Here is a 19,101-nt window from a genome sequence, read left to right as displayed (position 1 = left end):
TGTAGTGAGACTATAGCAGTGACCAGGTCTTGAAGTCTGGAAAATCAGAAGCACCTATAATATACCTTCTCTTAGTGCAAACTTAGATGCTTCCAAAACCCTGCAGGAACTCAAATGACTGCCATAATGCTTGGTAGCTTTCCAGTATAGGTTTATGCCACTCTTGTTTATAATCCGTGTGCCAGAAAATTGTTCTGATTATGTGTTTTGATTCGGTGTGATTTGGACTAAAGTCTTAAAATCTGCTTCTGAACTTATTCTACTGAAACTGCTCCCTACAAAGTTACTGTCTCCAGATTGCTATTGTGCTAGAAGTAGGCTCATTTGTAAGCTCTTTTAGCTCTCCAAAGTGAAACATCATTTCTTTTTCCCCTTTCATCCACATCCCATTCTCTAGATTGTGGATTTTTATATACACATAGACCTTCATGATTTAAGAGTGCTGTTCCATTTCCTTTTCATTTAGAACTATTTCTTTTGAATAAGATACACCCTTTCCACTCCTGTATTTTAATTATACATCTCATCATACTGAGTCTTGGTGACTTTTATAAATTTGTCAGCTTATGTTGAAATTTCAAGTTCACCTTTTTTATTCCATGCATTCTCTATATTAGTTTTTAGATGCCTAACGTCATAATTAGTTTTTCTGTCACCTCTTTATTGCATACTGGCTGAGTACTGACCTCTTTGGAGACAGTGATGTTCCATGACTTACAACCATTCAGTGATGCTGGAAGGTTACTGGTGTTAAGAGCCTTGGCGTCTGTTAGAAATTTGAGGTCATTCAAGGTCTAAATAAATTTATTTCTTTACTCCACTCTAAATCATTTACAACATATTTGAACCTTGAATTATGAAAAAGTAGACTTCTCTCAGAATTAAGAAATTATTTTAGTTTTTTTCACCCCTACAGACATTCTTCAGAAAATTAAGCTTATACCAAAATGGTGTTTCTTTTTGTAGAAGCTATTGGAAGCTGCTTGGGAGAAGTGGGTCCTATAGATTTTTCTACAATAGCCATTCAGCATGGTAAAGATGCATCTTATTCCAAGGCCATTGACTTATTTGAGGATAAAGAACTTCAGTGGACCTTCATAATGCTCACATACCTAAATAATGCACTGGTTGAAGACTGGTGAGTGTTTAATGATGGTTTCTATGAACTCCTGCCTAATTTATCTGTCCCCTAGGGAATGAGATTGCATGTAAGTGAATTTTACATATGTTCAGTTGTTTTCCAGTCATTTCTGATTCTTTTTGACCCCATTTGGGGTTTTCTTGGCAAAGATACTGGAGTGGTTTGCTACTTCCTTCTCCAGTTCATTTTACAGATGAGGAAACTGAGGCAAATAGGGTTAAGTGACTTGCCCAGGGTCACACAACTAATAAATGTCTGAGGTTGGACTTGGACTTATGAAGATGAGTCCTCCTGACAAATAAAGTTTTTAAGTACTAAATTTAAAAAAAAAATTAGCCAGTTTTGATAGAAACTTTTCTGAAATGCATTCCTCTGCCTTTTCAAACAGTACATAGAACTTAACAACTTTTCTTCATGATTCAGAGTTAAGATTCTCAGTTGTTGAATTAGACTAAAATATGATAGCTTTCCTTCTTTTTCCTTGTTATCAGAACATCCTTAATTACTTCTGCTATTGATATGATTGTCTCCTACAATTTTTTCCCATTTTTAGTTCCTTTTAATCTCTTTTGGACTGAGAAATCAGATAATCAGGTTTGTTTTACATGTGTAAGTATCTGAGGTCAAATTTGAACTCAGGTCCTCCTAACTCTAGGCCCAGCTCTATACTTGCCACCTAACTGACTCTTGGAAGAGGCCTGTACAAGCCAGTTGTAGAGATAGAAACGAGATTTGGAGGTGATTGAGTATGTATAGTGATGGAGAATGAGGAGTTGAGGATGGATCTGAGGTTGTGAACCTGGATGACTAAAAGGATTGTGGTGCCCTTGATAGCAATATGCTCATTCAGAATAAGAATAAGTTTGGGGACCTGGAAGAGATGATAAGTTTTGTTTGGACATGTTGAGTATGAGATGTCTATGAGACATCAGTTTGAAATGTTTAATAGACAGTTGGTGATGTTGGACTGAAGCTCAGGAGACAGTATGGATATTGATGCTAATTAAAGTCATGGAACATGATGACATCACCAGTGAGAGAGCACGGAGAGAAAAGAGAAGGGGACCCAGGACAGAGCCTTGGTATATACTCAAAATTAGTTACATGGGTGAAGATCTAGCATAGCAGACTAAGGAGTGGTAAGATAGATAGGAAGGGAACCAGATAAATCAAGCGAGATTGAGGGAAAAGAAGGTATCCATGAGATTAGATATAAGTAATTCAGTAATTCTTTATGCTACTTAAGATTTTTCTAAGCTCAAGTTTTGATTCTCTGTATTCATAATGGTTGAGGATGCTAGAACGCTTTGAGATAATATTGCTATATACTTAATTTTTAGTGATAAAAGGGTCACCATTTTGAGGAAAATATACCTTTCTTTCCCTCTTCCTCCTCCTTTTTGTATTCCCTTCTCTTTTACTTTTCTCCCTTCTGAAGAAAAATAATCTTTATAAGCTGAAGAGCTTATAAAGGAGGAAGAGATTTTAAAATCTCTTTTTAAACCTTAAATGGTTTTTAAGCCTAATATGACCCTACCTCTAACTTTCAAATGAAAAGCAGTGATGCTTTATTAAATTGTGATATCCTCAACTATTTTTTTTTATAAATTTATTTACTTTTAATTTACAACATTCAGTTCCACATGCTTTTGACATCCAAATTTTCTCCCTCTCCACCTCCATGGCGGGATGCAATCCAATATAAGTTATACATATACCTTCACACCAAACATTAGTCAAGTTGTAAAGAAGAATTACAACCAATGGAACGAACAACAAGAAACAAAACAGAAAGAGGAGTAGTTTGCTTCAATCTGCATTCAGATTCTGTAATTCTTTCTCTGGATGTGGATAGCCTTTTCCATCGTGAGTCTTTTGGAGTTGTCTTATAACCTTGCATTGCTGAGAAGAGCCCTGTCTATTTAAGTTAGTCATCACAGATATACATCCTTTCCAGCATTTTTATCATTTTCCTGTTTTGTCATCTTAGCCAATCTGACCGGTGAGATGTGGTACCTCAAAGTTTTGATTTGCATTTCTCTAATCAATAGTGATTTAGAGCATTTTTTCATATGCTTATAGATATTTTAAATTTTTTTCTTTGAAAACTGTTCAAATCCTTTGACCATTTATCAATTGGGGAATAACTTGTATTCATATAAATTTGACTCAGTTCTCTGTATATTTTAGAAATGAGGCCTTTATCAAAGACACTGGTTGTAAAAACTCGTTCCCAGTTTTCTGCTTCCCTACTAATCTTGGTTACATTGGCTTTGTTTGTACAAAAACTTTTCTATTTAATGTAATCAGAATTATCCATTTTGCATTTTGTAATGCTCTCTATCTCTTGTTTTGTCATAAATTCTTCCTTTCTCCTTAAATCTGTCAGGTAAACTATTCCTTGCTCTCCCAGATTGCTTACAGTATCAGCCTTTATACTTTTATACCTTTATACCCATTTAGACTTGATTTTGGTATACGGTGTTAGATACTGGTCTATGCCCAGTTTCTGCTGTACTATTTTCCAGTTTTCCCAGCAGTTTTTGTCAGATAGTGAGTTCTTAACTCAAAAGCTGAAGTCTTTGGGTTTATCAAACAATAGATTACTATAGTCATTGACTACTGTGCCTTGTGTACTTAACCGATTCCAGTGATCTACCACTTTATTTCTCAGCCAGTACCAAGTAATTTTGATGACTGCTGCTTTTAAAATACAATTTAAAATCTGGTATGGCTGAGCCACCTTACCTAGCATTTCTTTTCATTAATTCATATTCTGGACCTTTTGTTCTTCCTTATGGATTTTGTTATTTTTTTCTAGCTCTAGAAAATAAGTTTTTGGTAGTTTGATTGGTATGGCACTAAGTAGGTAAATTAATTTAGGTAAAATTGTCATTTTTATTATATCGGCTTGGCCTAATCATGAACAACTGTTTTTCCTATTAGATCTGACTTTATGTGGAAAAATGTTTTGTAATTGTGTTTATATAGTTCCTGGGTTTGTTTTGGCAAGTAGATTCCCAAATATTTTATAATGTCTACAGTAATTTTAAATGGAATTTCTCTTTCCATTTCTTACTGTTGGGCTTTGTTAGAAATATATAGGAATGCTGAGGATTTATATGAGTTTATTTTGTATCCTGCAACTTTGCTAAATTTATTTTTTATTTCAAGTAGTTTTTTACTCAATTCTCTAGAATTCTCTATCATATCATATGCAAAGAGTGATAGCTTAATCTGTCTTTGTCTATTCTAATTCCTTCAATTTCTTTTCTTTTTATTGCTACAGCTAACATTTCTAGTACCAAGTTGAGTAACAGGGATGATAGTGGAAATCCTCATTTCTTCCCCCCGCCCCCCCCTCCCCATCCTATTGGAAATGCTTCTAGGTTATCCCCATTTTCCAACTACTCTTTATTCATTTGGAGAATTCAAATGAACAAACATTTATTAAATACCTCTTATGTACAAAGTAGCTTGGCATCATGCAAGGGTGTCAGACTCAAAGAGAATGGCGATCGCTAATTAAGGATCCACGTGGGCTAACTTAGGAAACCAGTTACCTATGTTTTGTTGCATTTTTATTTATTTTGTTAAATATTTCCCAATTAAGAAGTGTTATCCCATGTTTTTGACACGTCTGGTATAATGGATATGGAGTTGACTTCCTTGAACAGTTGGAAGACTAGAATTCAAGTTCTCTGTGACTTTGGGCAAGTCACTTAACTTCTCAGTGCCTTAGGCAACTCCCCCAAGTCTTTAAGTTGCAAATCAGATGCTGATATGTGTAGGTAGTTTCCTTGACAGGATACCCAATAAAATCACAAGCCTAGACTGAAAAAGAAGAAAATAAATATATGGAATATTGAGCCTATGGGATGATGCAAAGATAACTAAGATGTCATCTCCCTTTCTGGAGCTTATGAGGAGGAGGAGCCAGGAAAGAATAAGACATATCTAGAAACAAATATAACACAAGGTAGAACATAAGTATATATGAGTATATAGGTATATGTGAGAGTTAAGACTACCTTTCAAGGTCAAAGAAAGGAAAGATAGTGAGTTTGTCTAAATAGTTTGTAATCCTAGTACCTTAAATTTCACTGAACTCAATATGGGTAATTGTATATTTTCTTTAAAGTTGAAGGATCATGTTGAATCCTTTGACGGTTATAATTTCATCATTGTATTAAATGATCATGTTAATATTCCTTGACATATGTCAAATTCTTCCATATATATTTCTGAACTCATTTTCATGCTTTTTAAGGAATTTGTTGATTATTTGTTAATATTTATCAAAAGTGTCTATTTGGAATATGTAAAAGGTACTGGTTCAAATGTATATATTTTTCAGTGTTAAGGTTCGATCAGCTGCTGTTGCATGTTTGAAAAATATTTTAGCCACAAAGACTGGACATGAGTTCTGGGAGGTTTATAAGAAAACAACTGACCCAATGCTTATATACCTACAACCTTTCAGAACATCTAGGAAAAAGGTATGTTTAATCCTTGATCAGTGATTATTGAGTACCTTTTGTATGCCCAGTGCTAGACTGGATGTCATAGGAGATCGAAGAGAAGTATGAGATACATAGCCCTTCAAAAAATGTGTCTTATTCTACTAATGTTTGAGTCAAGAATGGAATTAAGATTGTATACTTAGCAAAAAAAAGAAGAGCACAGGGCTGTCATGGCTCTGGGGGTAGGCAGTTCCTCCGTTTGTCCTCTTCATAAACTGGTTGTGTGATTTTTTTCCCTCAACGAGTAGGGGCTCCCTCATCTTAATTCTGTGTGGTGTGTGTTTTTTTTTAAGCAATCGGGGCTAAGTGACTTGCTCAAGGTGACACGGCCAGTTATTTCTGGGTGTGGTGCTGAGTGTCTGAGCCCGGGATTCGATCTCCAGGTCATCCCGACGCTGGAGCCGGTGCTCTTACTCGCTGAGCCACCTGGCCGCCCCCTATGTGGTGGTTTTTTTACCCCTCAGTTACCTTAGGTTCTCTTTTTTGGACTCCTCTGGTAGATTGGCAGATACCTCTTTCCAGACAGATTTAACTTACAGTCATAGAATTTTGGAGTTAGGAAGGACCTTAGAAGTTAATATTGTCTGAACTCTACATGAAGCATGAATTCTCTCTATAGCATCTTGATAAATAATCATCCAATCAACTTAACACAGTGTTTTATTATGAAAAGAAAAAATAATATATTGTTTGTATAATTTAAGAAATTTCTCTATCCTTAAACCATTGCATTAGTTAAGGAAGGTAAGGAGGAGGTGTGTTCTTTTTGATGATTTTTGTTGTTCCTCCATGCTTTCCTCACTCTCTCACTGCCTTACATCCACACCTCAGGCATTTAAGAAATCATTCACAGTTGGTAATTTAATTTTAGAACACACCATTTTCACTGAATACTTTGCTTTTGCAACTGTATTTTGTAGTCTAGTCCTTTTTTTAAGGCCCTTGGCAAAGGTGAAATTTTTATGTAATTTATGTGAAATTAATACTTTCATATACATTATCTCTTTTCATCCTCAGAAAAACCTTGTGAAAAAAAGGAGATAGAGTAACTTGTGGGATCTATGAGAGAAAATATAATATCTCATTATTACTTTCAAATGACTTGAACTTTTTTCTTTCTAGTTTCTAGAAATTCCTAGAATTGAAAAAGAAAATCCTTTGGAAAGCTTGGATGATCCAAATTTGTGGATTCCTCAGGAAGAAAGCCATGATAGTTGGATCAAGACATTGACTTGTACACTTTTGAACAGTGGGGGCATAAAAAGTGAAATTCTTTTGTTACTAAAACCACTATGTGAAGTAAGAAGAATACATACCACCTCCAAGATTCTGCTTGGCTTAATCCCTTCTGTCTTTTGCTTTTGAAAAAATTCTCTTTATTTTGCTTAAATCTTGCTTCTTTTATTCTATTTTTCTGTGGTAGTCACAATGTTCCACTACAGATCTTCATACTTGAAGATAACATTACTGATGGGCATCCTCATCCTTTTGGCATATGTACCATCTTTTTTATGTGTCATTATTCTCTTCCTACTTCTTAATTCCCTATAGAAGGCTTACATTTTCCTCTAGTTTTAGTTTGATGTCCTAGTCAGTCCTGTTAGGTTAATGCTATACTGTTCATGTCATACGTGTCATGTAAAGTTTGGTATACATTATAAATAACTAATCTTGATAATCTCTGGTTTGCAGATTTTTAAAAATTAGATGGACTATTAAACACATATTTTTAATGTTTTCATATCATGAATTTCTTCAGATGACTGTTGTAAATATGCAAAATTGACAATTTCAGATTTTCCATTTTGCACTATACATAATTTTCTTAGTATTCCAAAGGAAGAGTATGTTTCTTGGAAGACTACATATTCACATATTAATAACTCTTCCAGCTGTAAAGCAACATTAATTGTATGGCTTTAAACTTATTTGTTTCTTAGATATTAACTATAATCAGGATCCTGTAATCAGGATACCAGTCTTGGTAAATCTTAAGAGATTTTAAGTGCTCTGATTTGTTTGACATAGGTATACTGTACTGGTGCCACTAACACTTGTCATTTTTTTTAAGTGTAATAAGCCTGTGGAAAGGAATGAAAATGTGAAATTTAACATGTTATTTTTGCCTAAACCCTTGACTGTTTGTGTATTTGTGTATTCTAGGTGGATCCCAACTTTTGTCAGTATGTACTTCCATATTTGATTCATGATATTTTACTCCATGATACAAATGAGTCCTGGCGAAATCTCTTATCTGTGCATATCCAGGGATTTTTTACTAACTGTTTCAGATATTCTTCACAACCCAGCCGATCGACAACTCCTGCAACTTTAGATTCAGGTATTAAAAGCTTCTGAAATTTGAATATTATTAAAATAGAACCAGACTCACTTTTATGTAAAGAGTCAATTCTTGATTATCCATGCTATTGAAGAGGAAACAATGTCATGGATAATATAGAATATTTGCTCTAAAAAATCAAAACTACAAGTATTTTATTTTCATGTGACTTAATAATGAAAGTTGTTTGGGTTTGGGGGCAACAAAATTTCTTTTTTATGTTTTAAGTTAATTTTGAAATTACTTTGTTTTTCTTAAGTTAATTTTAAAATTACTTTGTGTTCCCTAAATGTACCTCAAGTAATCACAACGTAGACATAGATTATAGAAGTGTGAGAGGGAAGGGGATATATACTCTAGGATTAAACATTGCTTATGTGACCCAAAGCATATATAATCCATATGTATGTAAGCAAGAGTTTAGTATAATTGTTTCTAAACATATTTATGCTTTTGATTTATTAAAATAATATATAGTTTAAAACATTATTTTAAAAGTTTTTTTATAAATTCTTCATATGTTTGATCATTAATAACTTCATTGATAACCTGGGAGTTTTTTTTTTATCATTTTATGATTCACTTTAATAGTTTTATGTCTTTGATATGGATATACAGAGATATCTTCCATGTTATAAAATTTCAAATATTAAGTAACTTCACTTGTACTATATACTTAGTATGAATTATTTACTGTTTTTCCATTATTAGACTTCTGTAATTTAGAAAAGAATTCTGTAGCCCTTTATTCCTTAGTCATTTTTACTCTATTTTTGGAGGAAATGATTAAAAAGCTATATGTGATGAAAATTCATGTATCTCATCTCATAGATACAATTTTAAATTTCTGGGTAGTGCTTTTTGTTTTGGTGGAACAGAAGAAGGTTCATTTCTATAAAATTTTGTATCTTTTTAAACTTAGAATCAGAATTTCTATTTCGAGGATCTTTGAATAAAAAATCAAGACGAACGATGCTTTCTGTTGTGGATTATATGAGAAGACAAAGAAGGTAATGAATGTAGCATCAGGGCTTTTTTTAATTTTGCAAGTGGAATCATATAGATGGAAAAAACTTATCATTTTACTGTGTTAATACGAGTTGCTTACCTAAAATGCCTAAGGTATTAGGTGCCTACAACTGCCACCTGCAGTAACCTCAGATAGCACATGAAGCCAAATGGGTCTCTCTCCTTCTTGGGGAAATTAGGGTAGTCAAAATCTAAATGAAACCCTGTCCCAGGCTACCAGAGCCTGGTAAATCCTGTCCTTTCAGATTGTTCTTTATATTTTTGATTTATCAACCTATGGTTGCATACCTGAATTGTTTAGAATTAGAGCTCGTCTGACAGACTTTAAAGATCACCTGGTCCAACCCCCTGATCTAATAGATGTAGAAACTGAGGCCCAAAGAGATTGTTACTTGTCTAGGATCACACAGGTATCAAGTATTAGAGTTAGATTTAGGCCTTTATGAATAGACTGTCTGTTAGCCAAAAGGCCTACATTCCCTTAGAAGATTAAGGAAAATCTGTTAATCTCTGCTTGGCTTTGTACTGACTGACTTGTTCTTGTGACTATATCATATTGTTATTGCCATACTGTTCTTGTCCCTGAATTTGTTCTTCAAATCACACATCCCCAAGTGGCCTACGGGGACAGGTCAGTATGTTTCATTCTTTTCAGAGATATCTTTTGGTATAGCTTCAGAATAAAGAGGGCAGGATAGTATAGCGGGGGAAACCTAAACATGCAGTTCTAGTCTTTCCTCCACATCTGTGTGCCTGACCATCTTCAGAAATATGAAGAAATTGGACTATGTTATCTGTTAGATTACAGTCTACCCCTAAAACTTTGTTTATGTTATTCTCTTTATCCCTTCCCCCCACCCCCACCACCACATTGGCCTTCCTCTTTGTTTTTAATTCCTGGGAGAGTTGCTGAAGAACTCTGCTGACACATGGGTTCTCTGAATGGTATAGCCTTGGCCCCTCTTTTTATTATGCAATATTGTCTACACCTGTTGTCCTGTAATATGATGACACTGTGTGTTAGGCTAGGTGTTCTGTGATTCCTTTTCAGTGTGGTGTTGTATGATCTTACTCTGACAAAATCAGTTTTATACTAATATCTTCTTGGCTGTTTTATCAGTAACAATGTTAGGTGAAGATTTTGGAGTAGGAGTCTGAGGGGCTTCTGCAGTGATTTGCAGATTTAAAAGTTTTAGAAACAAAGCCTAGGTTCCTTTCTTCCCTTTTCAACTCCCTTTCTTCATTCACCATATTTGTTCTTCCTATTTTGATTATTTCCTTTAATTCACTTTTTAATTCCACCTCTTTACAAAAGCAGCTGTAAGACTTAAAGTGTATGTGTTTCTAGATTAAACAGTTTATACAGTTAATGTCCCAGAATCTCTCAGGAGACAGGGAAAAAGCAAAATTTTCATTATTACTAAACTGATTTTAGATTTTTTCTGTTAGAGATATTCAAAGACATAGAACCAACACCAATAACTTTTTGTGTAATGTAATATAGCTGCATAAATATGTTGATTTAAAGTCCTTTTTTTTTGAAGATTTGTTTTCATTTTGTAACAATAGCTAATTTATGCAAGGTTTTGGAAGCAAAGAATGTTAGAGCTGAATGAGTCTTTAGATATTAAATATTCTGGTTAATTATATGAATTTATTTTTGTAAAATTATGTCTTTAGGCAAATAACAAAGCAGCAGGGTAGCTTAACTTTTCAGCTAGCTCACTATTTCATATATATCTATCACTGTAATATTATGTAGGAATTTTCCAATTATATTTTAAGAAATGTATTCTAACTCACTTTTAATTTTTTATTAGACCTTCCTCAGGGACAGTTTTTGATGATGCTTTCTGGCTGGAGTTGAATTATTTGGAGGTTGCCATGGTAGCTCAATCTTGTGCAGCTCACTTCACAGCATTACTGTATGCAGAAATTTATGCAGACAGGAAAAAATTGGATGATCAACAGAAAAGGTAATAGCTTGGAAGACTTAAAATTCTTCATATTTGTAATGAGAGAAACTCACTGGAGTTAAGGGGGGGCTTTAAAAAATAGACAGTTTAGACATGCTGCTATTGAAAGGATAGAAGACTTCTGCTGTAGTGGAAAGAACTATCTGTACTTGGTAATAAACACCTCCTTTACCAATTAAGAATACTAAGAATCCGATTTGATTACAAACTGCTTGAGGAGATTGAAGAAGCGCTTTGTATCCTTTAACATTCCTAGTCCAATGATAAGGCTCAGTAAATATTTTTTGAAGGAATGAATGCTTGCATCTTTGTTTTTAGTTAGGTATATCATGAAACCTTTAGCTTATTAATGGTAAGTTTTTCTTGATGAATAAGAAATTATGAAGGTTATTGTTACAATTCATTACCTCAGTTTATGTTCAAATAATTAAGCAAATTGTAGTAATGAATGCATAGTTACTTATATCAGTGTGAGGTGTAGTGATTAAATAATGAAAGAGATTACTTTGTGTAACTTCTGGAATTACTCTCATTACTGATTTTGAATGTGATAGCCATTAGTCCCTCATCATCTTTTGTTTAAATTATTGCCACATCCTTCTAATTAGTTTCTTTGCTTCCAGTACTTCCCTTCTCCACCCAGCTGCTGAAATATATTTCTAAAGCTCCTCAGCTTGATCTTTAAAGCTTTCTGCAATCAAACTCCAACCTTTATTACTTATTTCATGAAAGCAGTGTGGCATGGTGAACAGAATGCCAAACTTTGAAGCTAAAAGTTCAAAGCTTGCCTCAGGTACTTACTAGTGATGTGATCCTGGGCATGTGATTTAACATTAATATCTCATTTTCCCCATCTGTAAAATTGGGATATTAATATATTTGATATTTATCTCGCAGGTTTATTGTCAAGATCAAATGAGATAATTTTAAAGTCAGTTATTAATATGTTACTACTCTGTTCAGGCCATATTAGCCCATTACTTTAATTTTATATTCTGTCTCATATCTGTGCAAATGCACAGTCTATCCCTTATGCCTAGAATATATACTCTAATCACCTCTGTTTCCTAAGGTTTCAACAAGGAGCTACTTCCTATGAAAAGCTTTTTGTTATACTTTTACTTGTTAGTGTTAATTCTTTCCCTAAATTACTTTAAATGTATATATGTGTATATATTGTTTCTAGTGAATTATCTTGAAACTCTAAGGCAGGACCATATTGTATCTCTAGTACCTAGCCTGTGTCTTTCACATAGAACTCACTTAACAAATATTTATTGAGTTGAATTTGATGATGGATAAATTTTTTTAAATCAGTCTAAGAAGGTAATGATTCAAATTACTGGCAAAAGTATACTACTCTCATTTTCCCTATCTCTGTGATCTTTGTGCATTCTAAATTTGATTTCTTTAGTCAACTTTAATTTGAGGGAATGTGTTTTTTGTGGCAGTTTGTAGGCTTAATTCTTGGTCTCTTGCCACAAAACAATTCCTATTGAAAGAGAAGATAAAATGGTGAGGTTAGCAGTCTTCTTCACATTATGGTTAGACAGACACTAATATATAAACATAGTGTGGCTTTACATGTACTCTGGAAAATCAGGTGTCTGGATTCTGACATCTAATTGATAGTTATTTTATGTCCTTTTACAAATAATTTAACTTTCATGTCTTAGACATCCTTCAGATAGGATATGACTGAAACTATCATTTATACAAATATGGTGTATGATGGACTAGTTTTAGAGTTGATATAGTCATTTTTAGTATGTAAGCATCCTTAGAGCAATTATAGTGCTCTTTATAATACATAGTAAACAGAAAAGTAGTTCTTTCCCAGTTTGAGGGTCAAAAGATAGATCTTTTGGGGGCATCTAAGTGGTACAGTGAATTGAGCATTTGTCCTGGAGTCAGGAAGACCTAAGTTCAAATCTGGATTTAGACCATACTAGCTAGCTATGTGACCCATGGCAAATCACTTAACCCTAATTTGCCACAAATCACTTCAGTGTCTTTACCAAAAAAACCCTAAATGGGGTCACAAAGTCAATGGATATGACTGAAAAACTATTGAACAACAATAAAGAAGATAATATTTAGAGATGGAAATGATCTTGGAGGTTATTTAATCCAAACCCCTCCTGTTAGACCTCTGAGCTTCAGGGAGGTTCTTACTCAAAGACACCTAGATAGTATATAGCAAAGATAAAATTTGAACCCAAGTTGTCTGACTCCAAATCTACTGCTTTTCACTTTGCTTCCTTTAGAAGGTTGTCATTCCTTTCTAATATATATTTGCTTCTATTAGTATTAATCTACATGCAGTACAAACATATGTAAACTCAAACTACTGAGTTGTCTTCAGAATAGGGAATAATCAAGTTGTGTTATAAAGGGCGATAGACATGCCTGCATTTGATGTGTTTGAGTTAAATTTTGGTTAACTTTAGCAAAGTTGCATGGTAAATTTGAACAGTTACTGCCTGCTTTAGTAATCTGATTTTGAGGACAATCAGAGGTTTGTGTTAATTTTATACTAAACACTATGTTCAGCAGTTCAAATTGGGTCATTTCTTTTGTAGCACTACTTTCTCAGCAAGCAGAAATCTAACATTTGAAGATGGAAGTCAGTGTACAACTATTTCTAGTTTGAGTGAGAAAAGTAAAGAAGAAACTGGAATAAGTTTACAGGTAAAATAGGCTATCTCCTTTTGGACATTAATAGCAGTTGTTTAATAGTTATTATTGAGATCAGGAGCATATATATTATATATATGTAAATATATATATATATGTTTGTATGTACATAATATTATTTTAAAACCAAAATTATTACTGTGTTTAACCTGAGTAACCGACTTTTAAGTGTATCAGAATTTGCAAATTAAAAATAAAGCAAGTGGGAGTTTTTTTTACATGGGCATATGTAGTGCCAATGCAATATTTACAGGGCCCATATTCATGAAAAAGACCATGACTATAAATATCACATGACAGTCAATCACAAAATTTACCAGATTCTCCAGGTAGAGGACAGACCTGAAGCATTTATTTAGACACCAGAAAACTGAATCCCAGAACTAGTAAGCTGATTCCATCATAGTACCAAAGATATTCAGAAGCCATAATAACACCAAGAGCCACAGCATCCTTCATCCTTCCTACAAATCAATACAAGATCAATATCTACTCAGAAGCCTATCTGACTCCTTGTCCTCTCTCTGCCACTGTCTTGCTAGCTCTGACTATACCAGCTTCTTGTGGGATCTTCTTCCCTTCAGCACATTCCTCCCACCACAGGCTCCATGTGACTACATTCAGTCTATTAGGGGGCAGAGTTTACTTTCAAAGCAGGGGAGGTCTTCACACTCTCCCCGCGGGCCCCCCCCCCCACCTAGGTCTGTTAAGGGGCAGGGAAGATCTTCAAATTCCCATTCTCATTACAGTATACTAAGCAGATACAATACAGATTCATTAATTCAAATTCTCCTAATGGAAACTTTTAAAAAATTGGTGTCTGGGAAGAAATTTGGCTTTGAGTTATTTTTTTTAAGTGGTAATATCTATATTACTTTAATGGATCTGTGATCTGATCAATATGGATATCACCATCAGTGATGTAGTTTACAACTATACAGCCTGTCCTCTTATAAATATCCCTTAGGAGCTTCACTTGATGTTCTGGAGGCTTTCCTAAAGATTTCTTGAGTTTGAATGAATACCAGTGGAGTGAGGTGTCCATTTATTATCCCTCAAAATCATTTTGAAATCATCCCATGGTTTTTTTTTTTTCAGTCATACATTTGCCAAATGAATTAAGGATTAATAATGGAAATAGAATTTAAGGTGACCCTTTGAAAAGTTCCAAGTGTTTTTAAGCCATTTCAAGCATTTTAGGAGTATGCTTAAAGATACTATTTGATAACAACTCTCATTTAGTCAAATAACTTCATAAGGATTGCGAAACATTTCATTGTTATTCTAAAAGTATTGTTGTCTTTGAAATTAATATAACTTGCTCCAGTACTTCTAACATCTATGATTTCATAAGGGTTCATACTTTCTCCACTAGGTGCAGAACAAAAGCCCTCATTCATCACCTTAATAGATTTAGGGAGCAAGGAGAGAGAGTAGAGATAAGGAAACTGTACAAATGCAGATCTGCATCTGCTCTGCAACTTTCAATCTTAGAGAGTTGCCTGGGGTGCTCCAGAGGTTTAAATGACTTGCTCAATGTCACATAGCCAATAGGTGTTAGAGGTGAGACTTGAGGTTATGTCTTCTTGACTCCTAGGGCAGCTCTCTATCCACCCCCTTGCTACTCATCTACTTCACCTTAGTAGAGAGTCTTCCTAAATCACTGTGGTAAGGCACATCCATGATTATCTGGGCTAGGCCTCAGGAGGTAGTTTTTTGACTCCCAAGACTGAGTAGAAATATACCATATTTCTACTAATGATGACTTAGATATTTCATGGAATACATACTTAAATGTAATTTTATTTAATTCATTTGTAAAATATAAAGCTACAGATTTGGGAAGGGAGGGAGGAGGTTGTACCTTGATTATTATTTTAGTTTCTTTTTCTTCCCTTTTTTTATTATATAACTTCAAAGGCAACACTAAAATTCATAAAATTGCATTTCTTTTCTCTCATTCTCTTTTGATATTCTAATATTATAGGATCTTCTTATGGAAATCTATAGAAGTATTGGCGAGCCTGATAGTCTTTATGGCTGTGGTGGAGGGAAAATGTTACAACCCCTTGTTAGGCAAGTTATTTCAAATGCTAATTAATTCATTTCTATCTAATGATATAACTCCTTCATTTCTTTGGTAAATGATCATATTTCGTATCTCTTTTGTGAAACTGTAAAGAGCCAATAGCAGTTGGAAACCCAAAGCTTTCTTTTTATGTCACAGAATAAGAACATATGAGCATGAAGCAATGTGGGGGAAAGCGCTTGTGACCTATGACCTTGAGACAACTCTTTCCCCAGCTACACGCCAGGCAGGAATAATAGAGGTACATTTCTTCTTCCTTCACAAAGTATTTACTTAATGTTTAAGCAGGACGTTTATGGATATAAACTTAAATTAAGGAGGTATTTTGTATTGTGATTGGTGGTGAGAATTGCAGTTATTTATTATTGTTACATTAAGTGATATCCTAGAGTAGTTTTCTCCGACATTTCTATCACTGGCTAATATGTCAAAGCAAATGTAAACTTTGAGCAGAAATCTGAACTTTGTCTAATATTTGAACCTTTGAGTTAGAATACAAAATAGGTAGTCCGTGACTTTGAATCATAATTCCTATTCTACAGGTGTTGGAATCTTGATGAATGACACTCCTGAAATTGTTTTCACCACTAATTTTAGTAATTTACTTAGCAGATTAAAGTTTAGAAAAGCAATCTGCCCACCATTTTACTTCAGAAATCTCTCTTATGTTATAAAAAAAATAATTGAAGATTTTTGAGATTTTACACATTCAGAAATAGAAGAAGCTATAAGGGGTAAGAGTTTGATCTGACCTGTCTTTGTACCACTTATATCATTTTTATTAAAGAATGTACTTGGAGAGCCAAACCTTCAACTTACATACAAACTTTTGAGTCATGTCCTTTTCATAAGTTGGGGGCTTCCAGCATATGTTTTCATTGTAAAACGTATTAAAAGATATTTAATTTGGGAATGTTAACACGTATTAATTGAAAATAGTGAAATCAGTCAACATTTTCAAATTTTTAATACTCATAGTTTTTGTTTCTTTAGTATTCCAAAAGTGCCTTGGTTTTATCAGTGTAAATACTCTGTCCACTGAAGCAAATCTCAATCACTTCCTAATCAGCAAAGTATTAGTGAGTTGACTGTAGTGGTGGCCTAGCTTTTGGTGATAAGCTTTTCCAAGATTTAGCCACCTTGTCCTCAGGTGACAAATACCTCATTTATGTTTAGGGCTGAAATCAAAGCTTCTCTGCCTTAAGTGTAGGATCTACCTGCCAGAGCTTACCCTTTACTAGCATATCCTTGGAAAACTGAGTGTCAGCTTCAAGTTGAAGCGTTGGACTTAGTGAAGAAATATTATTTAAGATCTTTGTTCATACTTTTATGTTAATTTTCACTCTTGATCAGGGCTTGCAGAATTTTGGCCTTTGCCACACTCTTTCCACTTACCTAAAAGGTCTGGATCATGAACGCTCAGAGTGGTGTGCTGAGCAGCAGGAACTTTGCTACCAAGCAGCATGGAGGAACATGCAGTGGGACTATTGCCCTTCCAGGTAAAAAAAAAAAATACCATTCTTTTCTTTCTTTCCATCCCCAAATATACTTGAGAGGTTAATGTTACACTCTCTTAAAAGTATAGCAAAGAATTTCTACTTCTCAAAAGCTGTAAGTTGCTGGAATGCCTGGACATTAAGACTCTAACAGACTTAGGGAACTGTAGGAAGATGGTGTCATAAGACAAGAAACTACCTAGTTCTCCCACATTTCCCCACAAATAACTTAAAATAATGCCTCAAAATAAATTTTAGAGTGGCAGAAATAATCAAAAGTTGGGTAAAGCAGTCATCCAGACTAAGACAACTTGGGAGGATATTAGAAAAATCTGACCACCCTGTATGGTGGTGTGGCCTGATTGAAGTATAGACACTGCAGAGTAAATACTGCTGAGTCAACAAATAGCAAGCCCTGGGAGCAGCTGTGTAGGAGGCAGCCTTAGCTTCTAGAACTTTCACCCCACATGTAGGGGTTGGGTAGTTTGCCGGGGGTGGGGGGAACCTTCCCCTGGTGCTGGAAGCAGGCTCCATAGTTACTGACCAGACAGGTTCTTGGTCTGTGGCTTCTGGCAAGGAGTGAACACATACCAGTGAGTGCATTTGCAGAGGGGTGGGAGCCCTTCTGGTTGTAGTCACTCATGAGAGATTGGAGTCCTTGTTTTTAGTTCTGGGGCAGAGGGGTGAGCTGATGCCTTTAGCCACCTGAGGGACAACTGGGAGCAAGAATGTGGTGGCAGCACTTCATGGCTCAGTGGCAAAGAGGAGTGCTTGAGGTCATTTACAGTCTAAGGTGTGAACTTGAAGAGCCAGAGATTACATCTGGCATTGGATTACAGAACTTTGGAAGAACCAAGAGGTCGAAGCTCTTTTCCATATAGAGTTCAGAGAACAACAGTAAGAAAAACCTGAGATATCCTCCATACCCTGGGAGCAGAGTTCAGTTCTAACCTAAAGTTAAGAACTGTTGAAAAAAAAGAATAAAGAACAGAGAAAGAGTCCAACCATAGATAACAGCTATGGTGATAGAGAAGATCAAGGTTCAAAATCACAATAATATAAAGCAGCTTCTTGTAAAGCTTTGAAGAAAAATGTAAAATGTTCACAACCCCCCAAAAAGTTCTTGGAAGAGCTTAAAAAGGTTTAGTTTTCAATATTCACTTCTATAAGTTTTAAATTTTCTCCATCTCTCTCCCCACCCCAAGATAGTATGCAATCCGATATTAAAAAAGACTTTAAAAATCAAGTAAAAGAGGTTGAAGAAAAATTGGGAAGAAAAAGAAAGAGTAATGCAAGAGAATTATGAAAAGAAAATCAAGCAATTGGAAAAAGATCCAAAAACTTATTAAAGAAAATAACTCCTAGGAGAGATAATAAAAGAATTGTTGAATTATTTGAAAGTTGCAACCAACAAAAAGAGTCTACGTACTGTACTTCAAGAAATTGTCCTGAAGTTCTAGAACTAGAGAATGAAATAGAAATTGGAAAAAATCCATTGATCACTGCCTGAAAGAGATCCCCAAATGAAAACTTATAGGAATGTTACAACTAAATTTAAAAGGCTTTGCAGTAGTTGACTTTTAATGTTTCTTCATTTGTTTGAAACCTATCATCCCGTGTTCTTATGTAAAAATCCAGTGAGTGTTTGAATATTGAAAAATGATATCCAGCCCTTCCCTGCCCCTCCCCTAAAAATAATTTACCCTGGAAAGCATCCACTATTCCCTTTAGAAATTGAATTGTGAATTTTAGCAAATAAGGTATAGATTGGGAGGGCCTCGGATCAGTTAAAAAAAAAAAGCTCCTTGT

The 19,101-nt window shown here is 34.6% G+C and overlaps 1 protein-coding gene across 5 annotated transcripts in view; it reads left to right on the top strand.

Moving 5' to 3' along the window:
• ATM (ATM serine/threonine kinase) overlaps nt 1-19,101 on the top strand; it is a 122,810-nt gene that overhangs the window by 66,772 nt on the left and 36,937 nt on the right. For 4 of the 5 annotated variants that reach the window (XM_069080497.1, XM_069080494.1, XM_069080493.1 and 1 more), the window contains exons 34-43: nt 967-1,138; nt 5,499-5,640; nt 6,787-6,963; nt 7,828-8,005; nt 8,928-9,015; nt 10,855-11,010; nt 13,593-13,701; nt 15,695-15,783; nt 15,935-16,037; nt 17,150-17,295. In XM_069080497.1, coding sequence (XP_068936598.1) covers nt 967-1,138; nt 5,499-5,640; nt 6,787-6,963; nt 7,828-8,005; nt 8,928-9,015; nt 10,855-11,010; nt 13,593-13,701; nt 15,695-15,783; nt 15,935-16,037; nt 17,150-17,295 — 1,360 coding nt within the window. Of the gene's footprint in view, nt 1-966; nt 1,139-5,498; nt 5,641-6,786; nt 6,964-7,827; nt 8,006-8,927; nt 9,016-10,854; nt 11,011-13,592; nt 13,702-15,694; nt 15,784-15,934; nt 16,038-17,149; nt 17,296-19,101 lie in introns of those variants that run through there. The other variant, XR_011166799.1, reaches the window with a different exon arrangement.

This window comes from Petaurus breviceps, unplaced genomic scaffold (genome assembly GCF_028583685.1).
Source record: "Petaurus breviceps papuanus isolate PSGF00001 unplaced genomic scaffold, PetGlider_PUasm1.0 91133, whole genome shotgun sequence".
NCBI lineage: Eukaryota > Metazoa > Chordata > Mammalia > Diprotodontia > Petauridae > Petaurus > Petaurus breviceps.
Note: the sequence above shows the minus strand (reverse complement) of the source record. Positions and strands in the feature narration are given on the sequence as shown.